The sequence below is a fragment of the Phasianus colchicus genome, chromosome 4 (genome assembly GCF_987193195.1).
Source record: "Phasianus colchicus chromosome 4, bPhaCol1.hap1.1, whole genome shotgun sequence".
Lineage (NCBI taxonomy): Eukaryota > Metazoa > Chordata > Aves > Galliformes > Phasianidae > Phasianus > Phasianus colchicus.
The window spans coordinates 32,207,091-32,226,837 of NC_143439.1; the positions used below are offsets into that span (position 1 = coordinate 32,207,091).

The 19,747-nt window shown below is 44.4% G+C and overlaps 1 protein-coding gene across 8 annotated transcripts in view; it reads right to left on the reverse strand.

The window, feature by feature from the left end:
* The window catches only part of ANKRD17 (ankyrin repeat domain 17), an 81,814-nt gene extending 62,088 nt beyond the window's left edge, over window positions 1–19,726 (reverse strand). For 4 of the 8 annotated variants that reach the window (XM_090139094.1, XM_090139093.1, XM_090139091.1 and 1 more), the window contains exon 1: window positions 19,218–19,726. In XM_090139094.1, coding sequence (XP_089995220.1) covers window positions 19,218–19,559 — 342 coding nt within the window. In that variant the 5' untranslated portion in view covers window positions 19,560–19,726. Of the gene's footprint in view, window positions 1–2,271; window positions 19,015–19,217 lie in introns of those variants that run through there. The other 4 variants (XM_090139092.1, XM_031596798.2, XM_031596801.2 and 1 more) reach the window with 4 other exon arrangements.
* Window positions 19,727–19,747: the final 21 nt, after the last annotated feature.

Below are 19,747 nucleotides of genomic sequence, written 5' to 3' on the forward strand. Positions count from 1 at the left end.
CTTCAGCAGAGCAGGAAAGCTTGCCCAAGGTCTGCAGTGAAAGCAGCCTTCACTGAAGGTGGCATGAGTGCGGCAGCCAAGACACTAAATGACATCCTCTGGGCTAAAGATCATTTCTGCCACCAGATGCACTGAAGAACAGTTTTAGTTTTACCCTCACACATAAAGGAGCCCGAGCAAAAATCATTGCTAAGAAGTCTTGCAATCGCAGCAATGAAACAAGTCAGAAGAATCCAAGCTATCGCGTCATCTTATTCCTCCCTTACCCCACAACAGTAGCTTTCATACTAGGTAAAGCCCTGAGCATTTTAACTGGGAATTACCTGATTACTATTTTTCAAATTCCAAATGATTTCTGCCTCAGAAGCACCCACCCACTCCATGCTGTAAGGATCTCTAACGCCATTAGAGCCTCAGTCACCACGCAAACTCATCAAGCTACCGTGCTACAGAAATGCCTTTTTTTCTTGTTTTAAGCTATAACCAATCTAGAAGTGAAAAAATTCTTGAAGATTTTGTAAAAAGGTAAGGAAAGCTCCCTTCAAATTTAACTAAGTACAAACTCTGTCCAGTAAATGAGATGCGACTTAGATTTTGCTAAGCAACAGCAGTTCTCTCCACCTTCACGCTGTAGTCTTTGAATGAGTATCAGTAATTGCTCCACAGGAGAAAATAAAGCACTAAAAAGAAAAATAAAGCAAACAGCCTAAACATGCTTTTAGAAGTTTCAACAGTATTAAGTTTGGGGACAACCAAATTTGACTTCCAGATCCCTAATAATTGTCAATAACTGCATTTCATCCGCTGATGCACTAAGAAATTAAGAAAAGAAATGGCCTCTATGGCATTACTGAGATTCATGAACAGCCATGCAGTCAGAGTTAATGCTCATCTGGAGTCACACAAGCTGAATAGTGACTTGATTCTTAAGGATATTTTCCCAAAATACAGTTTGCCTCACGACGTGGAAATGAATAATAAAATCGTATCACAGAACGGCCTGAGTTGACCAACAAATGAATGTGTGAAATGAATGTGTGATGCAATTACCAAAAGTCACCAAATCCATCTTAATCCAAGAAGCATGCGTTTGATTCACACACATAAACCTAAGCTACAACTATACACAATTAATTTGCTAACTGCTTTTCCAGAAAAAGAAAAGGAAGAAACCCAAGTGTTTTTATTAACTTGACATACGATGGAGCCGCACATGACAATTTAGAGTTCAAAAGAAAAAGGAAAAAGCTTTCCACATCCATTAAGGCAAACGAAATACTGACATGTTTGTCTGATGGCAGAGAGCCCAGTTCACTTTTGGTCTCACCACAGAAACCCAGCCACACAGACAGATAGTGGTACAAGTGTCTCATTCAGGCATTGCTAACAATTTCTTAAGCACGCGCCGAGCATTTGTGTTAACATTCTGAATATAATTGTGTTTAACTTCCACATGAGCATTAAGACTGTTAACACTGCACTAGGCGTTTCTACTGCCATAAAATTGTAGGTCAAAGAGCAACGCACATGCGGCCATTCAGGATAAACCTACCAGACAAGCACTGCTGATAGCACTGCTTTGTTGAAATTTTGGCAGCAGCTAAAACAAGCGAAGAGCTTCTCATGACAGTAAAGACTACATGCATATATTTTGGGAAGTCAGCTGGCAATGAAATCGTGCCTTTGTCGGCAAAACCAGGAACACCACGACAACGAAAAAGAAGCTTCCTTGAACTGTGACAGCTCCTTGCTGATACGAGGCGGAACAAGGAGCCGTGTCACTCGGAACAGCCACGTTGCTTTAGGTCACCTGGGCCAGGCTCCGTTCCTGAGACTGAAATCACATTTTGAAGTTTCAGTCCCAAGAAGCGGACATGTCATTCATTTCACAGCACAACACCTGCAGGGGACATTAAAAGCAGCCCATACGCTCTCAAGAAGATTGGAAATGCGGGAAGCGCACAGGCCTGGCGTACAGACGACACGAGAGGAGCGACGCGGGCTGCAGGTGGGGACGCGACACCTGCGGGTCCCGGAGCCGCAGCACCGCAGGGAGCCGGCGAGCCCCGCGGATGGCAGCGTGGCTGTGCAGGAGGCCCGGCTGCAGCGCCCGCGCCGCCCGCCCCGAGGACCGAGGTGGTGCCACGTTAGGCCGCGGGGCTCCGCGCCCAGTCCCGGCCCCCGCCGCCGGCCCGCCCCGCCACCGCCGGGTGCTTCCCCGGGGCTCGCCCGCCGCCACCCCTTTGTTCTGCGGCCCTCTCCCGGCCCTACCTCCAGGATGTCCTCCAGCACGTAGGCCTCCATCGCGCGACCCGCCGCCTCCGTCCGCCCTCAGAGCCCGGCCATGCCTCGCCGCCCGCCGCCGCCACCCCCCGCGCTGACGGACACGGAGGGGCCGCCGGCCGCCCGGCAGCAGCACGCTCGCTTTCCCCCTCCCCCCCCGCTGTCAGCGCGGAACAGGAAATGGACCGTTCCACCCGGCGCGGGGCGGGCGCCTACCACCCGAGCGCGGGGGGGAGAGGGCGGCACGGGGCTCCCCCGCTCACCCCGGCTCCTCAACGGGCGCACGAGCGCGCCAGGAGGGCTCGGAGGAGAAATCCGCGCCGAAACGGCTGCTGTCCTCGAGCTTTCTGACGAATCTCGACGTCCTGGGACGGAGCAGGGTGGCTCGCGTTCCTCCCATCGGCTCTGCAACCCTCGGGACAAGCACAATGGGCCCATAAAAGTCGTAAAATACACTTATCTGACCTTCCCAGCGCTCCCAAGGCCTCGACCGACAGGCCCAGCCCAAGCGATGGGCGGCAGCAGCTCTGCTCCCGCTGCACCGAGCATGGTTACGCGTTACGATCGTCCTCCTCGCTCAGAGGGCGGTGAGGCGCCGGCACGGCTGCCCGAGCTGTGGTGCCTCATCCCTGGAGGGCCCGAGGCCAGGCTGGATGGGGCCCTGGACAGCCGTGCTGGTGGGGACAGCCAGCCCACGGCACGGGGTTGGGGTGGGTGGGCTCTGAGGTCCCCTCCAACCCAAGCCACTCTACGGCTCTATGATTCTATCCGGTACCTTACTGAACGCTTGCTCGCACTTGGCCTATTCAGCCAAAATTCCATTCACAAGTACTATGCTAGAAGAGGTAAGCCACAAGTCCAGTTCATTAGTCTTCAGCCTGCTGTTCAGCCAGCTGCCAACACAAAAAATGTAGTCACATTAAATGACAACCACCCTTAGGAATCTCACTCTGAGGAAAACAAGTTTACCAACATTTTCTGTAAACTCCAGCACAATTAATTTTGCAGCCAATACCATCCTTCATGCCAACCTCCTAAACGTGGCTGGGCACAAGCACGTGTAACAGCAAAAGCTCAGCTTAGATAGCCAAGAAGATTAATATAAGTGGGCTGCCTTCAGAGATATGGATCATACAGACATGCACCTGTCCCACTCTCCTTTCCACAGGAAACTCCTGTCCACACCGAGAATCATGGCACGAAATTCCACGGCTCCTCTCAAGTAGTGCTCTTCAGTCAGCAGTCCTGAGAGCCTCTGCAGCCCCTGCAACCAGTCCTGAGTACAGGCATCCCATCAGTTGCGCATAACATTAGATGGGTCACCAAGCTAGCCCCTCCAACTTGAAGTATTCCTTTGCAAAACTAAAACAAGAACCCCACAGACCTCCCACATAACAACAGTCATGTCTCAAAAGAACAGTTAGTCATTTTCCAAGCACTGGAAAGAGCGAACAGACACCTTATATCACACGCAGAAAAAAAACACAGAACAGCATAGTGCTAAAATTAAGATATTATGCGTATCACAACAGTGAAAACATTTTCAAATGGAAAGAGAGCAGCAGAGAATAAAAAAAGGTGCCCGTTCTATGCAAGAGATGGAAAAGCAGTACTTTCCCCACTTTTTATAGAATGAGTGCAAGATTTTCCAAGAGAAACAAGTTCACCTCAAGAGATGAGCCATTTCCAGCCCACTTGGAGACAACAGTCACCTGCAACAACAGAACTTAATTTACAAAACCTAAGCAGAAGAAGCCTCCCAAGTTGTTAGGGAGAAGAAACAAAACAGCATCAGCACTACAGGGAACAACAAAGACAGCAAACTCACCAGCAGACATTCCACTGAAAGCAAGTTATGTTCATCATTTATTTGCTTTCACACTCTGAATGCCAATACTGGAAAGTACTTCATCTCCCACACCCTCTCCTCTCTCCAGGCCAAGCACTGTACCCATCACCTGCAAGAAGCCTGCATTTATTAAATGACAACCTCCACATCACATGGTACATCAAACTTGTTTACAATGTGGAATACCAAATTGCAGAAAACTATATATTCCCAATACTATGTAATACTATGTACTGTATGGATATATGTATGCACACACATAAAACTGCATATTCTCAATACTTGAAACATTGCAGCATGAAGAGATCCCCAGTAAAACCAAGGCTTTGATACAGCCTTCCATTCTGTTCTTGCAGGAAAGGAAGATACGAGAGGTGGAGGTGAGGAAGTTATTTACATGTCCGAATTATTTTTTTCCCCTGTTGAAAAAATCAAAAGTCACATAATTCACAGGTCAGGAAACAGATCTTCAAGTTACGCAAAGGTGAACACAGATCCATTTCTTCTTCACTTTCAAATCCAGCTCTATCAATCACTCCAGCCTGGTGTTTTCAGGAAAGGAGAGCGTAAAACATCTGAGCTTCTGTTAAAAATGTAACATCTTTACTTTCTTCTGCTAGAAAGGGAATGATCAAGTCAGTACCCTCGCCTATTCCCATCTATTGCTAAAAAGAAATATTTCTTCCCCAGAAGTGGTACCTTAGAGCAGCTGTCCAAGTCGCACACATTTATCATGCTGTCTTATTGCAGTTCCTCCCATTCTGTAAGTCTATACCAGAGAAAAGTCCTTATGTTCCCCTACGCAGACGGTGGAAGAGTAAACACTGGAAGCACAGCTTGAGGAGACAAGTTTATCATAGCACTGCTTAAAAAAAAAAAAAAAAAAAAATTGGGAAAGAAATCCTATTTCAAGCTGTGCTCAAGTGCAGAAGATCGAAATGAATCTTGAGATAGCAGTACACAGTGAAAGCCAAAGGCTGGGACAAGTACAAAACAATGTTGGCTTACTCTATATGCTATGTTCCCCCTACAGCACTGGTAACTAAAACTAAGGGTAAAGCACATAGTTTGACCTAGAGGAGAGTAGAAGCATTTGAAGAAACACCAAGTTCACATGCAGTGAAGTACAGAGTGAAACTACAAATACTAAAGAGCTGATGTACAACCTTCAAGAAGAAAAATTTGTCTCCCTCCTATCACGCATGCCACCACTAATTCTTAACTGGCACCAGTCAAATTATGTCACACTGAAACACAAGCATTTGAACAATTGATCCGAGACAGATTCCGGCACACAGAAATGTAAGCATTTAAACAATCGATCAGACAATTCCCACTCTTATATCACAAAAGCACATTGTTATCTCTTTACAGCTGATCAAGCGGTACTGGTCACCAACTGTCCCAAAGCATATAAACACCATTTTTGTGCATTTTCAGACTCACAGCTCAAAGTTGGTTGTGTAAACTGCATCTCACACAGACGCTTACATCTTATTCATTAGAAACACAAGTTGCATTCATTATTGGGAACAAACAAACAAACAAAAAAATCACGTCTTTCCCCCTCTGCTCAAAATTAAGTAGCCTACCTTAATTGGAAAACCTCCTAACGAATAAACTAGTTCGAGACACTACAATTATCCACCACCTAATGTACAATCTCCTCCTCTTGCAAACACCATCTTCCAGTTTTATCCATTTCTTACTTTTGGTTGAGTGATGCTATTCCTATCCTGTTCCCTTTGCTGGATTGTGCCAAGCTGTTCTAATAGGAGAAATACTTTTTCAAAACCCTCTACAAGTAAATGAGAAAGAAACCTTTCCCAAACAGACCCTCATAAGTGTATACACCACACAAGTTCACTACCTGATGAACTTGCATTAATATTTATCCACCTTCAGCAAATCAATCCCCACCCGTGCACATACCTTTCATTACTCCTTCACATTATTAAGTTAGATAACCACAAAGACACTAACCATGTTCTTCACAGCTGCTACTTCTGAGTGTGCCACAGAAACATGACTTACACTTTACAGTAGTTTGCATTGGTAATCCCTTGGTGCATTTTTAAGGCCTCTCACTCCTGCACAAAAAATTAAACCCACTTTATACATTTGCCTCTCTAGATGGATTCACCAAACTCCTACTCTTGATCCTCAGGGCTTAGCAATTATATGAAGTTACGTCAGTTCAAACCCAAACTTCAGGAACCTTCTGAAGTGAGGCCTCTCACCTGCTTTTACTCTTTTTTCATAGTATATTGTTGCCTTTCTCCCCTTCACCAACATCCCTCAGGTGAGTGCTTTAGCAATTTCAATGTAACATCAACCTTCCTTTTTTATTGGGGAGGAAGGAGGACTTCACTTGATATAATCTACATTTTTGTTTTCTATTTATTCCCCATTGTTATAATTCAGTGTTTCTCTCTAGGAATTTCAGTCCCTCTAGACAAAAACACTCTGGAATGTTCTGGCAAAACATTCATTTAGTTTTACTATCACAAGATGATCTTTACTGCTCATCCTCATCTGCCATAACTCAGCCCTGCTAATTCTCACAGCAGAACCACTTATTTTGGCTTCTGGAACAACCACACAACCACCTTTTTTGACTATCCAATATTCTTTAGGGCTTAAACACTAAGCTTTCTCCCCAGACAGACCTTTATTTTCTGTGCAGCGTATTCTTTACTTCATCTAGGATGACAAGACATCCAAGGCCTTAATTCCAAACCTCACGTTTTCTGCACATTTAGCTTTACTCTTTTTGGTAAGCATATAGAGCTAGAAAAGACCAACTCCTATTCTTTAAAGGTCTTAACGTGGTACTCCTGAGACCTAACTTTCCCACACCTCCACAGAAACTAGTATCTTTGAAAAATGCCTGTACTCAACTACCTTTTGGAGTAAAGATAAACATCCCCTTCTTACGTCAAATTAAAAGACTGCATACAAGAAAAAATCTTTACAAGTTTGATCAATGACAATAAATTAAGATGTTTATGACGTGCCTGATGGAGTAAAGCTGCTCCACTTCCTTCAGGCACTCCTTCTCAGATCTCATCTCCTTTAGAAGCAGCAGCAAGCTACCAAAATATACTTGGCAGCTAGCATAAACTATAGGATCTGATGTGATCAGGGACCATGATGACCCCATATCCAGAGAACCTTTTTGAAATAGGTATTACTGTCTCCTCTAAGGAACTGTTGAGGGATTTCAGTATTCATATTGCAGTACAATTACATATAAGATATAAGATCTCATTCAAGAGTCAGTGGCAATCACTGCCACCATCGAAAAAAGTTAGTTTTCCTTGCACTCCTGGCATTGTCTTCGCTATCAGGATTGACCAACAGCACATACAAGCTCCAAGCAAAAGCTCACAGCACTTTTTCCAGGAACTTTAAGACAAGGGATGCCAGCAGCTAGCTCCGCCTAAAGTAAAATTGCAGTGCTCAAGTCAAGGCACATAAGTTAATACTTTCAAATTCTATCAGCAGCTTCTGAAAGAAAGTAGTCGCGTTAGTACCACGTAAAAAAATATTTCTGAAAGCAGCCTTTGTCCCCGCTTAAATCAAATTCATATCTGGATGGAGTTTTACATTCTAGTAAGCAAGTGGCATACTGCACTGCAGACAGTGATGCAAATCCTTCTGACCAGTTGAGAACCTTCTTCCCCAGTAAGTGCTTACATCAGCCCTACTACTTTGGATTTCAATTCTGCAATGCAAATCTAAGCACGGAAGAAGGAGGATAAAAAACCCTCTATTAATACATAGTATTGCCTTGACAAACCAAGTCAGAACTTAAAAAGCAATTGTGTCAAGACATATTATCGCAACTTTATCTTCCTTTATATTTGTCCAGTGAGCTTTTCCTCTCCTAAGAACTGAGCCTGCAATTTTGCTACAGAGGAAACGCCCAATACAAGTTAAAATTGCATTGACACAAAGCTATGAAAGCAAGAGAAAATTACGTATTTAAAAGTGCCTTTTGTAAGTGTTTTCCATCAGTAGTGCAACATTACTCACAGAAAAGTTTGTCTAATGGGAGTCTTTTATAGGAGAACCTCCTCTCAAGTTCTCCCCTTCAAGCAGTCGAAGTTTTTACCAGGTAATAATACTATGTCTTTAGTCCAAGAACTTTCGACTCCCATAAGAAGCCTGCTTTTGGGCTAAACACGACTAAGACGTTCAAAGACGACACCAATTTGCAACAGGACAGATTCTTCAAATTATATTTCCTTTCCCATTTGTAATGATACACAGGCAGCAGGGAAGCTATGCACAGTTTCAATGGCATTTGTAGAGCCTCTAAGCAAAGAAAATTTCTCACATAATGGAAAGAAGTACAATCTAACAACATTAATACTAGTGCCTCCTGAATGCTAAGATAAGTACTAACTCCAGATATCTTAACATCAGTACGTGAGAGATCAGAGCATAAGGTTGAAATGATCCTCTTTTAACATACCCCATGTCTGTGCAATCCATTCGCTATGCATGTAGGAGAATGTCTGCTTTAGAAGCTGGTCCTTTGTCCCACTTGGTTCATACTAGGACAAGCCCCCAAACACAGAGGCTCTCTTATAATTGCTGTGACATGATACATTTTGACCTTGACGAACTATAATGTAGAACTAGGTAATCATAAACAGGACCAAACACAACATGTAGCAGACTAGTTCCTTATTTCCAGTTCTTTAATCATTAAACTCTATGAAAACACATTAGTACTTGGTTGATGTTTTCAATTAGTCTTGTCTCATTCCCCCCAACACCATCACCAAAAAAATGACACACAAATATAAAGCAGTGCTCAGCCACTGGAATTTCCTTAAGAGTTCAAAGCGCCAATACAGACAGTTAGCAAACCTTCACACAAAAGAATCTACTTTCAATGTCAGTTTCCCCCTCCTTTCTAAGCAGGCAAGCCCATGATTTTCTCATGAGTATAATCACCTAAGTAACTCAACACTGATATGCTTCACCGAAAAATTCAAATTCAAGATCTGCTGGATCAGAATCTTCCTGTCTCCATTTGCTCAGCTGTAAACCAAAGAGATTTTCTAACTGTTCTACATTTAAACAAGGTTCAACTTCCTTTATCGTATTCCCACACTCCACTTAACTTAGGAAAATGAGCAGAAACAATAATATTGTACTTAGTTTCTTTCTTTCGGAAAGCTCCCGAAGGGCATTTGCTTGACTGGTATCTTCAAGTTCAGATACTGAACTGAGTATTAGAACTACTCCATTTATCAACATCAAGCCTGAAATTTAACAGACAGCAGACTGGTTAAGAAAAAAAAAAAGCTGAAGGAGTACGAAAACAGGATAAAAACAATGAGAAACTCCTATGTTGATTATAATGCAGCTGCTCACTTATTTCATCTGAAGCTGCTCAAAAGGTCAAGAAATACTGAGAACCTCACAGCAGAACCTCAGTGCATTTGCCATCAGCACAGTCAAACCGGCTGCCAGGTTAAAATCCTTCTAGCTGAATGTTGCTTGCTCACTGGACTTCAGGACCTCCTGACAACCATTTTTCAAATCTTCAGAATACAAAAAAACATTCAGTTTATCTCAGATTACTGAAAGAAATGCACGACAATGAAGTCACAAACATCTGCCTTTCTCAAAACAAGGTGAACTGACAATTAAGAGCCTGATTTTAGCTGAAGACTAACTCTGAAGGTTTTTAAGAGTACAAAAAATGAAAAATCTTCAGGTTTTAACTCGGCTAGAAACATTCACTGCACTGACAGTGAAGAACCCTTTCAACCCATCAGAAACACGCCCTCTTGCACAGAGATCTCTCTCTCCCCCCGCATTCAAATTGAATCATTCACACAGAGCCTAATGGAAATGTCTTACTAGGACATCACTGAATCAAGTGCTTTACAAGTTATTGGAAGTTAAACAGAACATCCACTGCCTGCCCTCGCAAATGTTAAAGAAAACACTTTAAATACTTACTAGACTGTGCTTCCGTTGCACCACACATTTCTCAAGTTATTTCTACTAGTAACATATTCCTATGGTTTGGAAAGTCTGCATACCCATCTCTGGATTACAATGAAAACCACCACTAAGAACACCTGCTAAATGTTTTTGTTTCACGTGTAGGAATAGTTTAAATACAATTCTTTGAGAGTATTACTACTCATATTTCACACCTAACTCACTCAAGGAAGTGCCTACTGCTCCGTATGTGTCTTCAAAGCCAGTAACTGATGAAGTTAGGGAAGGCAAAGTAAGTAAACTGAGGTTTAGGTCATAAGCTCACTTAACTAAGCAATGCTGGGACAGAGCAGCATGCAGCATCCCAGAACACAGAAGGAATTAGCATCTCTATTAACTTGCAGAACACACTTGTCATTCAGCAGAGCTGTTGCAACAACATGCAGCTGGAAAGGATAAATCCAACCCCACAAACACCAGCAAGGCAGGTCCTGAGCTGACAGAGCAGCTTGGTTCCAGACTCCAAAGGAAAAGCAACCAGAACTCCTCACAGCTATTTCCCCTTTTCCCTTCATACCCACAATACCGCCTTTTGGACAGACTGCAGGCCAGTGATCTGCTGCAATGAGAGTTGGCAAAACGGAAGCCATTTAAGTGTATGGTTGGTTATAGGTCAGAGAAAAATTCCCCACTCGTGGCAGAGATAAGATATTAGATCAGCTCATCCTATTATGCCGTATTGTGTCATAAAGGTGTTCGGAGAACTCAACTTTAAATAGATACACATACTGAAAAAGACCATCTCAAAGGCACAAGTAGATTTAGAGTGATTTTATACATAAGTTGAGAAGCACAGCTACTTTCCACACGTGCAGGGCTCAGAAAAGCTCTTTGGGATGTTTATGCGCTGAACTTTGCTACTATATTTATCACTGAGGAGATCTTCTATCGAGTTGATGCTTCACAAAATTACCAGCGTGCTGCTATGCTAACTTTCACTTCTGTTGGTGACTGAGATGGACAGGAGACGTATGTTCATCTATCTAACATACTGCTAAGTTAAAAGTAAGCGCTCTTTCTCTTAAAATTAGGTTGGTTATTTGTAGCACAGCTACCGTACTCATCCCAGTCTTGCTTCATGTCCATCTTAACGCTGGTTGGCGTACGAAGCGCCTCCTTCCTGCATTCCGCTGAGCGATACAAAAGCAGCGATGGTTACACTTAAAACATGCAGCAATGTTTTAACACAACACTGCTTCAATCCTCTCTTTTGATCTACCCTTAACAGGCTGCTTTAAAGAACTGTAAGGAACACCAGAGAATAAAAATGTCAGTGCTGATTTTATCTCAAGCTTTTAAGTTTCAAAGCTGGAAGGAAAAAAAAAGATTTGATGCCATTTATCTTTCCAGGACTCCACCAGCCACTTTCAAACCAAATCCAAAGGAACCGTGAAGAGGATTGCTTTGCCCTTTAATACCAGAATTCTCACAGATCTGTAGCATTCTCAGCAACCCCGCTCCTCAAGGACAATGCAAGTGTTTCTTTGACAGGCATTTAAATGAATAGTTTAGCCAGAAGAGGCAGTCCTCAGCCCTCCTCCCCATCCAAGCTCCTGGCTCTTCCTTTCGGGCTCCTCGCTGTGTCAGCACAAGCTCCCATGCCCCTGCCTGACAAACTGGATCGAGGACCCATCAGCTGCGAGCGTGCTTTTTCTGCTGCTCAGGTTTATAAATGAGATCGTTTCCCAAGCTGCTGTGAGAAGCAATGGCTGCTTTTGTTTCTTTCTCAACAGCTGGCTCACTGCAGTCTTCCCACAAACCTGACACCCCTGACTTCAGTGGGATGAGTGCCCACGCTGACACCCAGCACTTCAGAAAGAAGCTAAGTCATGCCGTGAGTTCTCATTTTCAACTTCATTAAAGCATTGTTCACCATTCCGTGGAGGAGAACAGTTCACACCTGCAGAACCAGCTAAGGAGGAATATTCTGCTGGCAAAACACTTCAGGACAAGATGAACAAAAGGAAAAAACTGCCTGAAGTTCATATATGGCAAAGCTCAGGCATGGGAAAACATGTGACTCACTGAATACCTTACAGACACCAGAGGTACTGAGGACCTCCAGCTTCTCACTAAATGAATTGTTTTGTTCTATTCTTTCGTATGGGAAAAACTAGGAGGGTAGGAATGACCTTCCTCCTCTTATCTCTGAGTCACTCCCTGCCACAGAGAGGATTCAGATGTCCTCCGCCTGCTGAAGCTGTATTCCACAAAGCAGTCCTTGCAAAGGCTTAGGAGCTTTGGGATTTGGGGGAGGGGGGGAACATGAGCCCAAATCCAAGGCAACCTCTCTGGAACATAAAGTTTTGTTACTGTGTAAAATGCCTTTCATTTGAACCAAAGCAAAATAATCAGGATGTTAACTTAACACATAGACACTTAACTTTTTGACTCTTACAAGTTGAACTCAAGGAGAACGGACGCCAAAACTACAAACATTTCATCATACTAAACACTCCAAATGTCTTTCCAAGCTCTGTGTTTTAGCATCTTAACAGCTGCATACTTGGACACGCTACCCACTCTGATGATTAACACTACAACCAACTCAAGCTAAGATACTGGAATGAAGCAGGAAAAAAAAAAGCCAAGGCTAATTTCAGCTTATTTTCTAGAATATGCCAATCTACTTTTAGGACTTGAGGGTCTAGTTAAAATACTGTAGAGGAGAAGAACCTGTGCATAAATGAGTAATTTATATTTGTCAAAAGTACCTTTGGGTAATGCATACATAATCATCATGCTTACAAGACTTGACCTAGAAGAAATCAGTGCAAGCACCAACTAAGATATATTTAGGGCATGCTTGGTCTCATGCCTGATTTTCAGTCTGGTATACAGTGGTTGCTTAATATGAAAATAAGGTGCCGGGACAGTTAAACACCTGTACATGGCTCCAGTCTTCAGAAAACTATGAGTATTTGATTACATACAGGGTAGAAATACGTGGCTGACAAACATTCGGAGTAGCAAGACAAACTCTCCATCTGACTGCTTAGTGAAAACTGAATAGAAATGCTGCCTTATGATGGTAAATCATATACACATTCCCTTCACATATTTCTGTCAATATAACACAAAGACTATACAAGGGTCACAAGAAGTCACACCTGAACACCAACACCTATACATTCATCAGTGAGGCCGCGTTAAGCATCCTTACCCAAACCATCTGCTAGCATTACATCTTTCCCTACCCAAACATTCATTTTTCTTTTAAAGCATCAAAGCTTTTTTTTTAGGATAACAGTATTGCCAAGAAAGAGTTGCAAAAGCTCTACAGATGCAGCACGCCTTCAAGAAGATGTGTCAGCATAGTCACCTGAAGTGCCGTAGCATCCCAGAACCAGAAGCACATCACTTTACAACAAACAAGCTGCCTACCAATGCAGTCATGGGTCCCGCCTCAAGCGCCTTAAAACAAAAAACTAGGCGAACTGTGGACTTTTTTCTACTTCACTTGAAGTTGTGAGGGCTGATTTCCTTAACATTGGAAAAGAGAACCTCCTTACCTACCTAGGATCCGCAGCATTAACTTTCCAATACCAAAATAAAGCTTCCAAATAAACTTCATTTTAAATAGGTACTGACAGTTTTATTTCCAAAACAGAGATGAAGAAAATGAACGTATGTAGTACAGTTGGACTTCAGAGTTGACAGATAAGGAGGAGATCCGCTCACATCTCATCTGCATCTCTTCCACACAAACCATTCTCTAAGAAGAACAGAACTGTTAAAACATTCAGCTCCAGTCTGCAGACAGGAGTTCTGTTTTCCATAGAAGTACTGGAGGGAATAAACAAACTCACCTGGTGCCACCAATATCTAACACCACTTCCTGCAGTGGCCATTTTATACACGTCATTTATTTTTTTAGACTCAGACAGTCACTAACGATTTAGACAGAGGTCCCCTAAGATTTATTTAAATATGCACAACCCCTAACCAGACATCATTTATTAACTCAGCACACCTAGAACCTTTCCCAAGCACCACTAAACCTTGCTTGTGATCTTAGCCTGTAACTCTCATTCCCTTCACAAGCACATGAGATCTACCAGCTTTACTCCTTCGATAAGGGAGCATATCCCAAATACCTTCTGCACAGTGAGGTGAGTAACAGCTGAAGGTTGCTTAGCAAGGAATGGCAACACCAACCAAAACACAATTCCCATTTTTCAGACTGATTTTAGTGGAACCTATACTGTCACACAGTACGGAAGGGATGGTTAAATACTCCTTCCTGGGATTACTTACAGCAGATTGCACTACCCCGACACTCTACTGCAGGATTCAGCCACCGACAGCTCTACCAGCCCTGATACTTCAGGGATTTTTGAGAAAAGTCTTCTACTCCTGGGAATCCCTCATTCTACTCACCTTCAGAGTAACAGTGGTAGAGAGAATACAACCAACAGCAGTCAAGCAAGACATACTGGCTCTTCTGCATCCCTGCAGAAGCCAAAAGTTTCTCATTCCAGGAGTCGTATTAAGACAGTCAGGATAAAAAAGATTAAGAAAATAAACGTTATGCTTGAAATAAACAGCTGAACAGCTTACTCTGACACGTCGATGTGCTATAATTGCATGTCTGTGACAGTCTTGAAGGCACACCAGTAAGCTCAAATTTTCAGATTAGCACTTTGTATCTGAAGCTAAAATAAACAGTTTGGAGAAACTTCCTCTGCATGAAGGGACTGCAGCAAACTGGGGGTGTTTTGCTGCTTTATTTACTTCTTACTAGTTCAATTACTAATTCAATTGCAGCTGAAAAAACAAGAGTGAGCTTATGTTTACAGAAGCTACAAGGCCACAGTAAAAACAAGAATGCTCCATACACAGCTGAGAATTCTAAAAAATATTCTTTGTATAGGGCAGTGCTTTCAGGCATACCCAACATTACTGAAGGTGGTGTTTAATAAAGTAGATTTGTAAAAGCCATCCAAGAATGCTGTATCAAACTAGACCTATTGCTGCGGGGTGGAAGAGAGAAGGAGATAACCACACTCAACTCCAAAATCGATCTGCATCTGCTTATCATGAGACTCTTTGATCAAGGGGAAGGCTGAACTGACACCCTTGTAAAATGGGTATGATATTAAAGAAAGAAATGACCAAAGCCAGGCTGGATGTGGCTCTGGGCAGCCTGGTCTAGTGGTCGACGACCCTGCACATAGCAGGGGGGTTGAAACCAGATGATCTTTGAGATCCTTTTCAACCCAGACCATTCTATCATTCTATGAACTTCAGTGTCAGCAGCAGCAAACATCTGTATAAGTTCAAAGGCAAAAATCAACCTATATACAAAAATTATATGTCACACCATTAAACTTTTGTTTAGTAAGTGATGTTCTAATGCATTTTACTATTTACTGAAGGCAAACGTTTAGCAAAACTGGTACACAAGTGAACACTTTGATGATGTCTGTATATGCACCCATTTTACCCGAACCCGTTCAGAGGAACTGCTGAACTGTGTTCTTATTTAAAAAGATAACTAATACAGAAGTTCTCAACAAGTCTGAATATTCAAACTCCTTACCACATGTCAGCCTTCACTCACCTGGTTTGTCCCCTCCCCCATTATTTTTGGACTCATAGCCTTAAAATCTAACAACAGCTCAGAAGACAGACCTTGGACTTGGTCCAAAGCACATGAAACGTGATGCGCATTTTTCTACGTGTGTTTCATATATTTACATATCAGCAACAGATCACATTAAATAGTAAAGAGGAAACTGTACAGAGCCAAGTCAGGATGTAATGTTTGGCTTAAGACTACAGTCTTCTGTGACACTCCTCACATAATTCTGACTCCAGAGACGTTCCTTCATCTCACTCTTAAACACTTAAAAGCATCCAGCCATGACATTTTCCACATGTAACTGCATCTGTGCAAATTTTGCCCAACTGCACAGACCTGTTGCGAGTTTTCACCCAATCAAGGAGTCACTGCAGTCCTATTTAACATTACAGCTCCCTACCCAAGCCTGTGAGGCTACCTCTCTGAAGATAGAATCATTTTGCTTGCTGTACACGTGATCACTCATCGAGTGAGGGCAGAACTCTGCCAGGAAGCATGCAAGTTGACCTCCTCTGCTGCGTCACTTCTCCTGTTACTTTCCTCTCATCTTAAGACTTCTCTTCCTGCACGCTGAAAAGAGTTGACATTCTTTATAAACCAGAAGATAGGGAAAAGGCAATTTGCCACTTACAGACAATACTGGACCGTGCTACATAAAGTTTTTTTTTTTTTTTTTGACAAACAGCGCTTTGCTGCAATTTCAGAAAGCAAGCTTAGAGGTTGCCACCATCACTGTAATAGGAGTTCATTAAGTTGGTGGTATGAAATCTCAATTTAACTTTTCCCAGAGCTACATCCAGCCCCTATGCTTCCACACTGAGATCTGAGTTTAGAAACAGACTGAGATGAAAACATCTGATTATAACTTTTTATTCCATCCCATTAGCTCAGCAACAACTGAGCCAAAACAATGTCTTTCCACTCATGGGGTTTTTGTGATTTAGAGTCTGCCAGGTTTCCAATTATACCTCCTTTGACTTGTTGCTACTGTACTCCCCATTTTTAAAACCCATCTCATTAACAGTGAAACCTACAAGTACTTCAGCTCAGAGATTAGAGAAGCCTTAATGTATTACCAATGGGAACAGCAAAAAAAAAAAAAAAAAAAAAAAAAGCCTAAGAAACTGCCCTAAGTTCACACAGTTAACGACAGAATGGTTGGGAGGGAACACCAACAAATGCAGTGCTTCCACAATAGTTTCCATTTACAGCAAAACCATAAACTCTGATTTGGTTTCATTTCATGTGCCTTCCAGACTGCCAGCAGTCAGAAGACAGCAGTCTTGCAGTCTTACTGCTGAAAGCCACGCAAGCTACATGCACCAATTTAAGCCTGAACTGGAATAAACACATAAAGTGAAAAGCCTCCTACAAAAAAAATTCTAAGCACGAAAAAAAAAAAAAAGCTTTTTAAAGTTAAAATTAAACATCAAGGTGCTTTCAGATTAGGAAAACTCCCTTTTGCTGAAAACACATTTCCTCCCCAGGAGCTGCTGGGAAGTACTTTGAATCTAGATCCTCTGCTCCGTTACCCAGGCCATCTTTGTGTTCACATACCTAAAAACTGTGTTTTCAGCTGTGCATATTCTATGCTACCTCACTCCATCCTGAAGGCAGTGGAGGAAAAAAAAGCCAAAACAACAACAACCAAAAACCTGTTCTGGTTGTTTTTTGTTTTTTTTTTTAAACCTGAATGACCAAGAATTAATATTAATTAAGCAGATGCCATACAGCTCCTCACAGGACCTGGACTTAAATGCTCTGCTTGTTTACTAGCCTTTGCTTAGTATTTAAAGCCAGGCCACTCAGCCTGGGAAAGCCTTCATTTACTTACATACCATGACTGAGATGAAACAATCAGGGAAGCTTCCAGATGCCAAAGCTACTTCCCAGCCATTGGTACCTACAAAATCTGGAAGTTACGTAAAAAAAAAAAAAAAAAAGTATTGTTCTGCTGCCTCATGATATTTTAATGATCATTTGCTTTTTCATCTCTGTACACCACCTTTCCCTTTATCAAATAAGTATCTCTGGCTACATAAGGCACAGCATGCAAAAAAATGCTCACATTGGCTACGATTACACATACTTCTGCTATTTTCACCTTTCTTGCCATGCCATCCACAACACCTCTGGAAAGCCATCTGTATAAGAAGCCACTTAAGTGAATGGCTACAGATACAAGTCAAACCTATGGTTTTGCCAGTAAGTTTCCTTTTACACAAACTCTGCTGAACGCTGCTGTCCCATAGAGTTGATCTCAATGCTGAGCTATCAGCCAACACATCTCCTGTGGCACCAGATACTCCTCCCATTCACCACACCCCAAGCAAAATCCAACAGACCCTGTCAAAGAGCAGCCAAACATCTGTAGGATTGCTGGATCTCAGGTGTAATACTTCTGTACAGGATTATGGCTGCCTATCTCCCATTTCAAAAGCTTCGACCAACTTGATGCTCACTTTTCTAAAAACAGATATTGCAAAAAAAAAAAAAAAAAAAAAAAAAGCAACCCAAACTGACACTGAACATCATCAGTTGTTAACGGAGCCTGAACTGCATGTAGTGGGAGCCTTCTGCTACCAAGTGGATGAAAAGTTTCTCCTATCAACTTCTAAGGGAAAAAAGTACTTTTTTTCCCCTAGACAAAGCCATCACTAGCATAGCCAGGCCCTTTCTTAGTCCTATCAGACGCTTACTTCCCTTTCTTCTTGCTCATTTTAACTCCTAAGTCAAAGGAAGAAAACGCCATTAAAAAAAAAAAAAAGAAAAGCCTTAGAAATAAACGTTCAAAGAAAAACTTGAAAAACGGGGGCTGCTTGGAGGATGCTAACAAAAGAAGGATGTTAACAAAAGAACAGCACCACCAAAGCGACCGTTCAGTTGAAACGTTACAGAATCGAAGCTGCTCAGCACAGCGGCTCTGCGTGACCACCGATGCAAATGGCAGAGGGGCTCAGGTCCTCATTCGCCTCCTCCAGCGATACCTACCTGAAACGACCAAGTTCAGCGACAGCGAGTCGTCAGCGCTTCCTCGAGCTCCTTTCAGCGTTACATTTACACGGCGGCCGCCGACGGCTTCGGAGAATTCTCCGGACAGGAGCGAAACGCCCAGGGCTCTCGAGCAGCCTTCGCCCCGGCCGCGAACCCACCCGCACGCCTTCGGGCCGATCCGTCCCCGGGCGCCCTCGCCGCCGCCCCCCCGCGCCTCGGTTCCCCCCGGTCCACTCGGACGGCGCGGACACAAAGCGGAGCGCCGCGGGGCTCCCGCTCCCCCCCCCCCGCCCCGCAGACCCCGGGGCCGCCCCCGCGCCTTCCCCCGGCGCGAGCGGAGCCGTGCCGCCGCTCCCGCCCGCCACGAGGCCGGCGCGGTGCTGCCCCCTTCCTGCCCTCGCGGCGGGGCCCCGCGGGAGCCGTTATGAAAGCGGAGCGCCGGGGCCGGCCGCGCGCCCCTCTCCCCGCCCGCCGTACCTCGGAGACCTCTTCTTCCTCCTCTTCCTCTTCATCCTCCTCCTCCTCCTCCTCCTCGCTGCCGTTGTTGCTGCTCTCGCTGCCGCCGCCGCCGCTCTCGCTGCTGCTGGCCGGCCGGCCGGCCCGCCCGCCGCGCTTCGCCTTGCCCGGCGCCTTCTTCTTCAGCAGCAGGTCGCACACCCGCACCAGCCCCCGCGGCGCCGCCGCCGCCGCCGCCGCCCCGGCCGAGCACGACGGCGGCGAGGAGCCGGCCCCGCCGCTCGGCCCCTCCGGGGGACCGGGCCCCGCCGTGGCGCTCCCGGCGTCGCCGCCGCCGCCGCCTCCCTCCGCCGCCTTCTCCATGGCTGCCCACGGCCGATCCGCCCCGGTGAGGAAGGAGGAGGCACCCGGGGCCGCCGCCGCCTCGGTCACCTCTAGCGCCGGCGCCGCGCCACCTCTCGCGATACTTGTCGTCGCCGCCGGCCGCCCGCCCGCTCCCGGCGCCGCAACGTCCGCGTCCGTCCGCCCGCCCGCCCCCCCCTCGGCCGCCG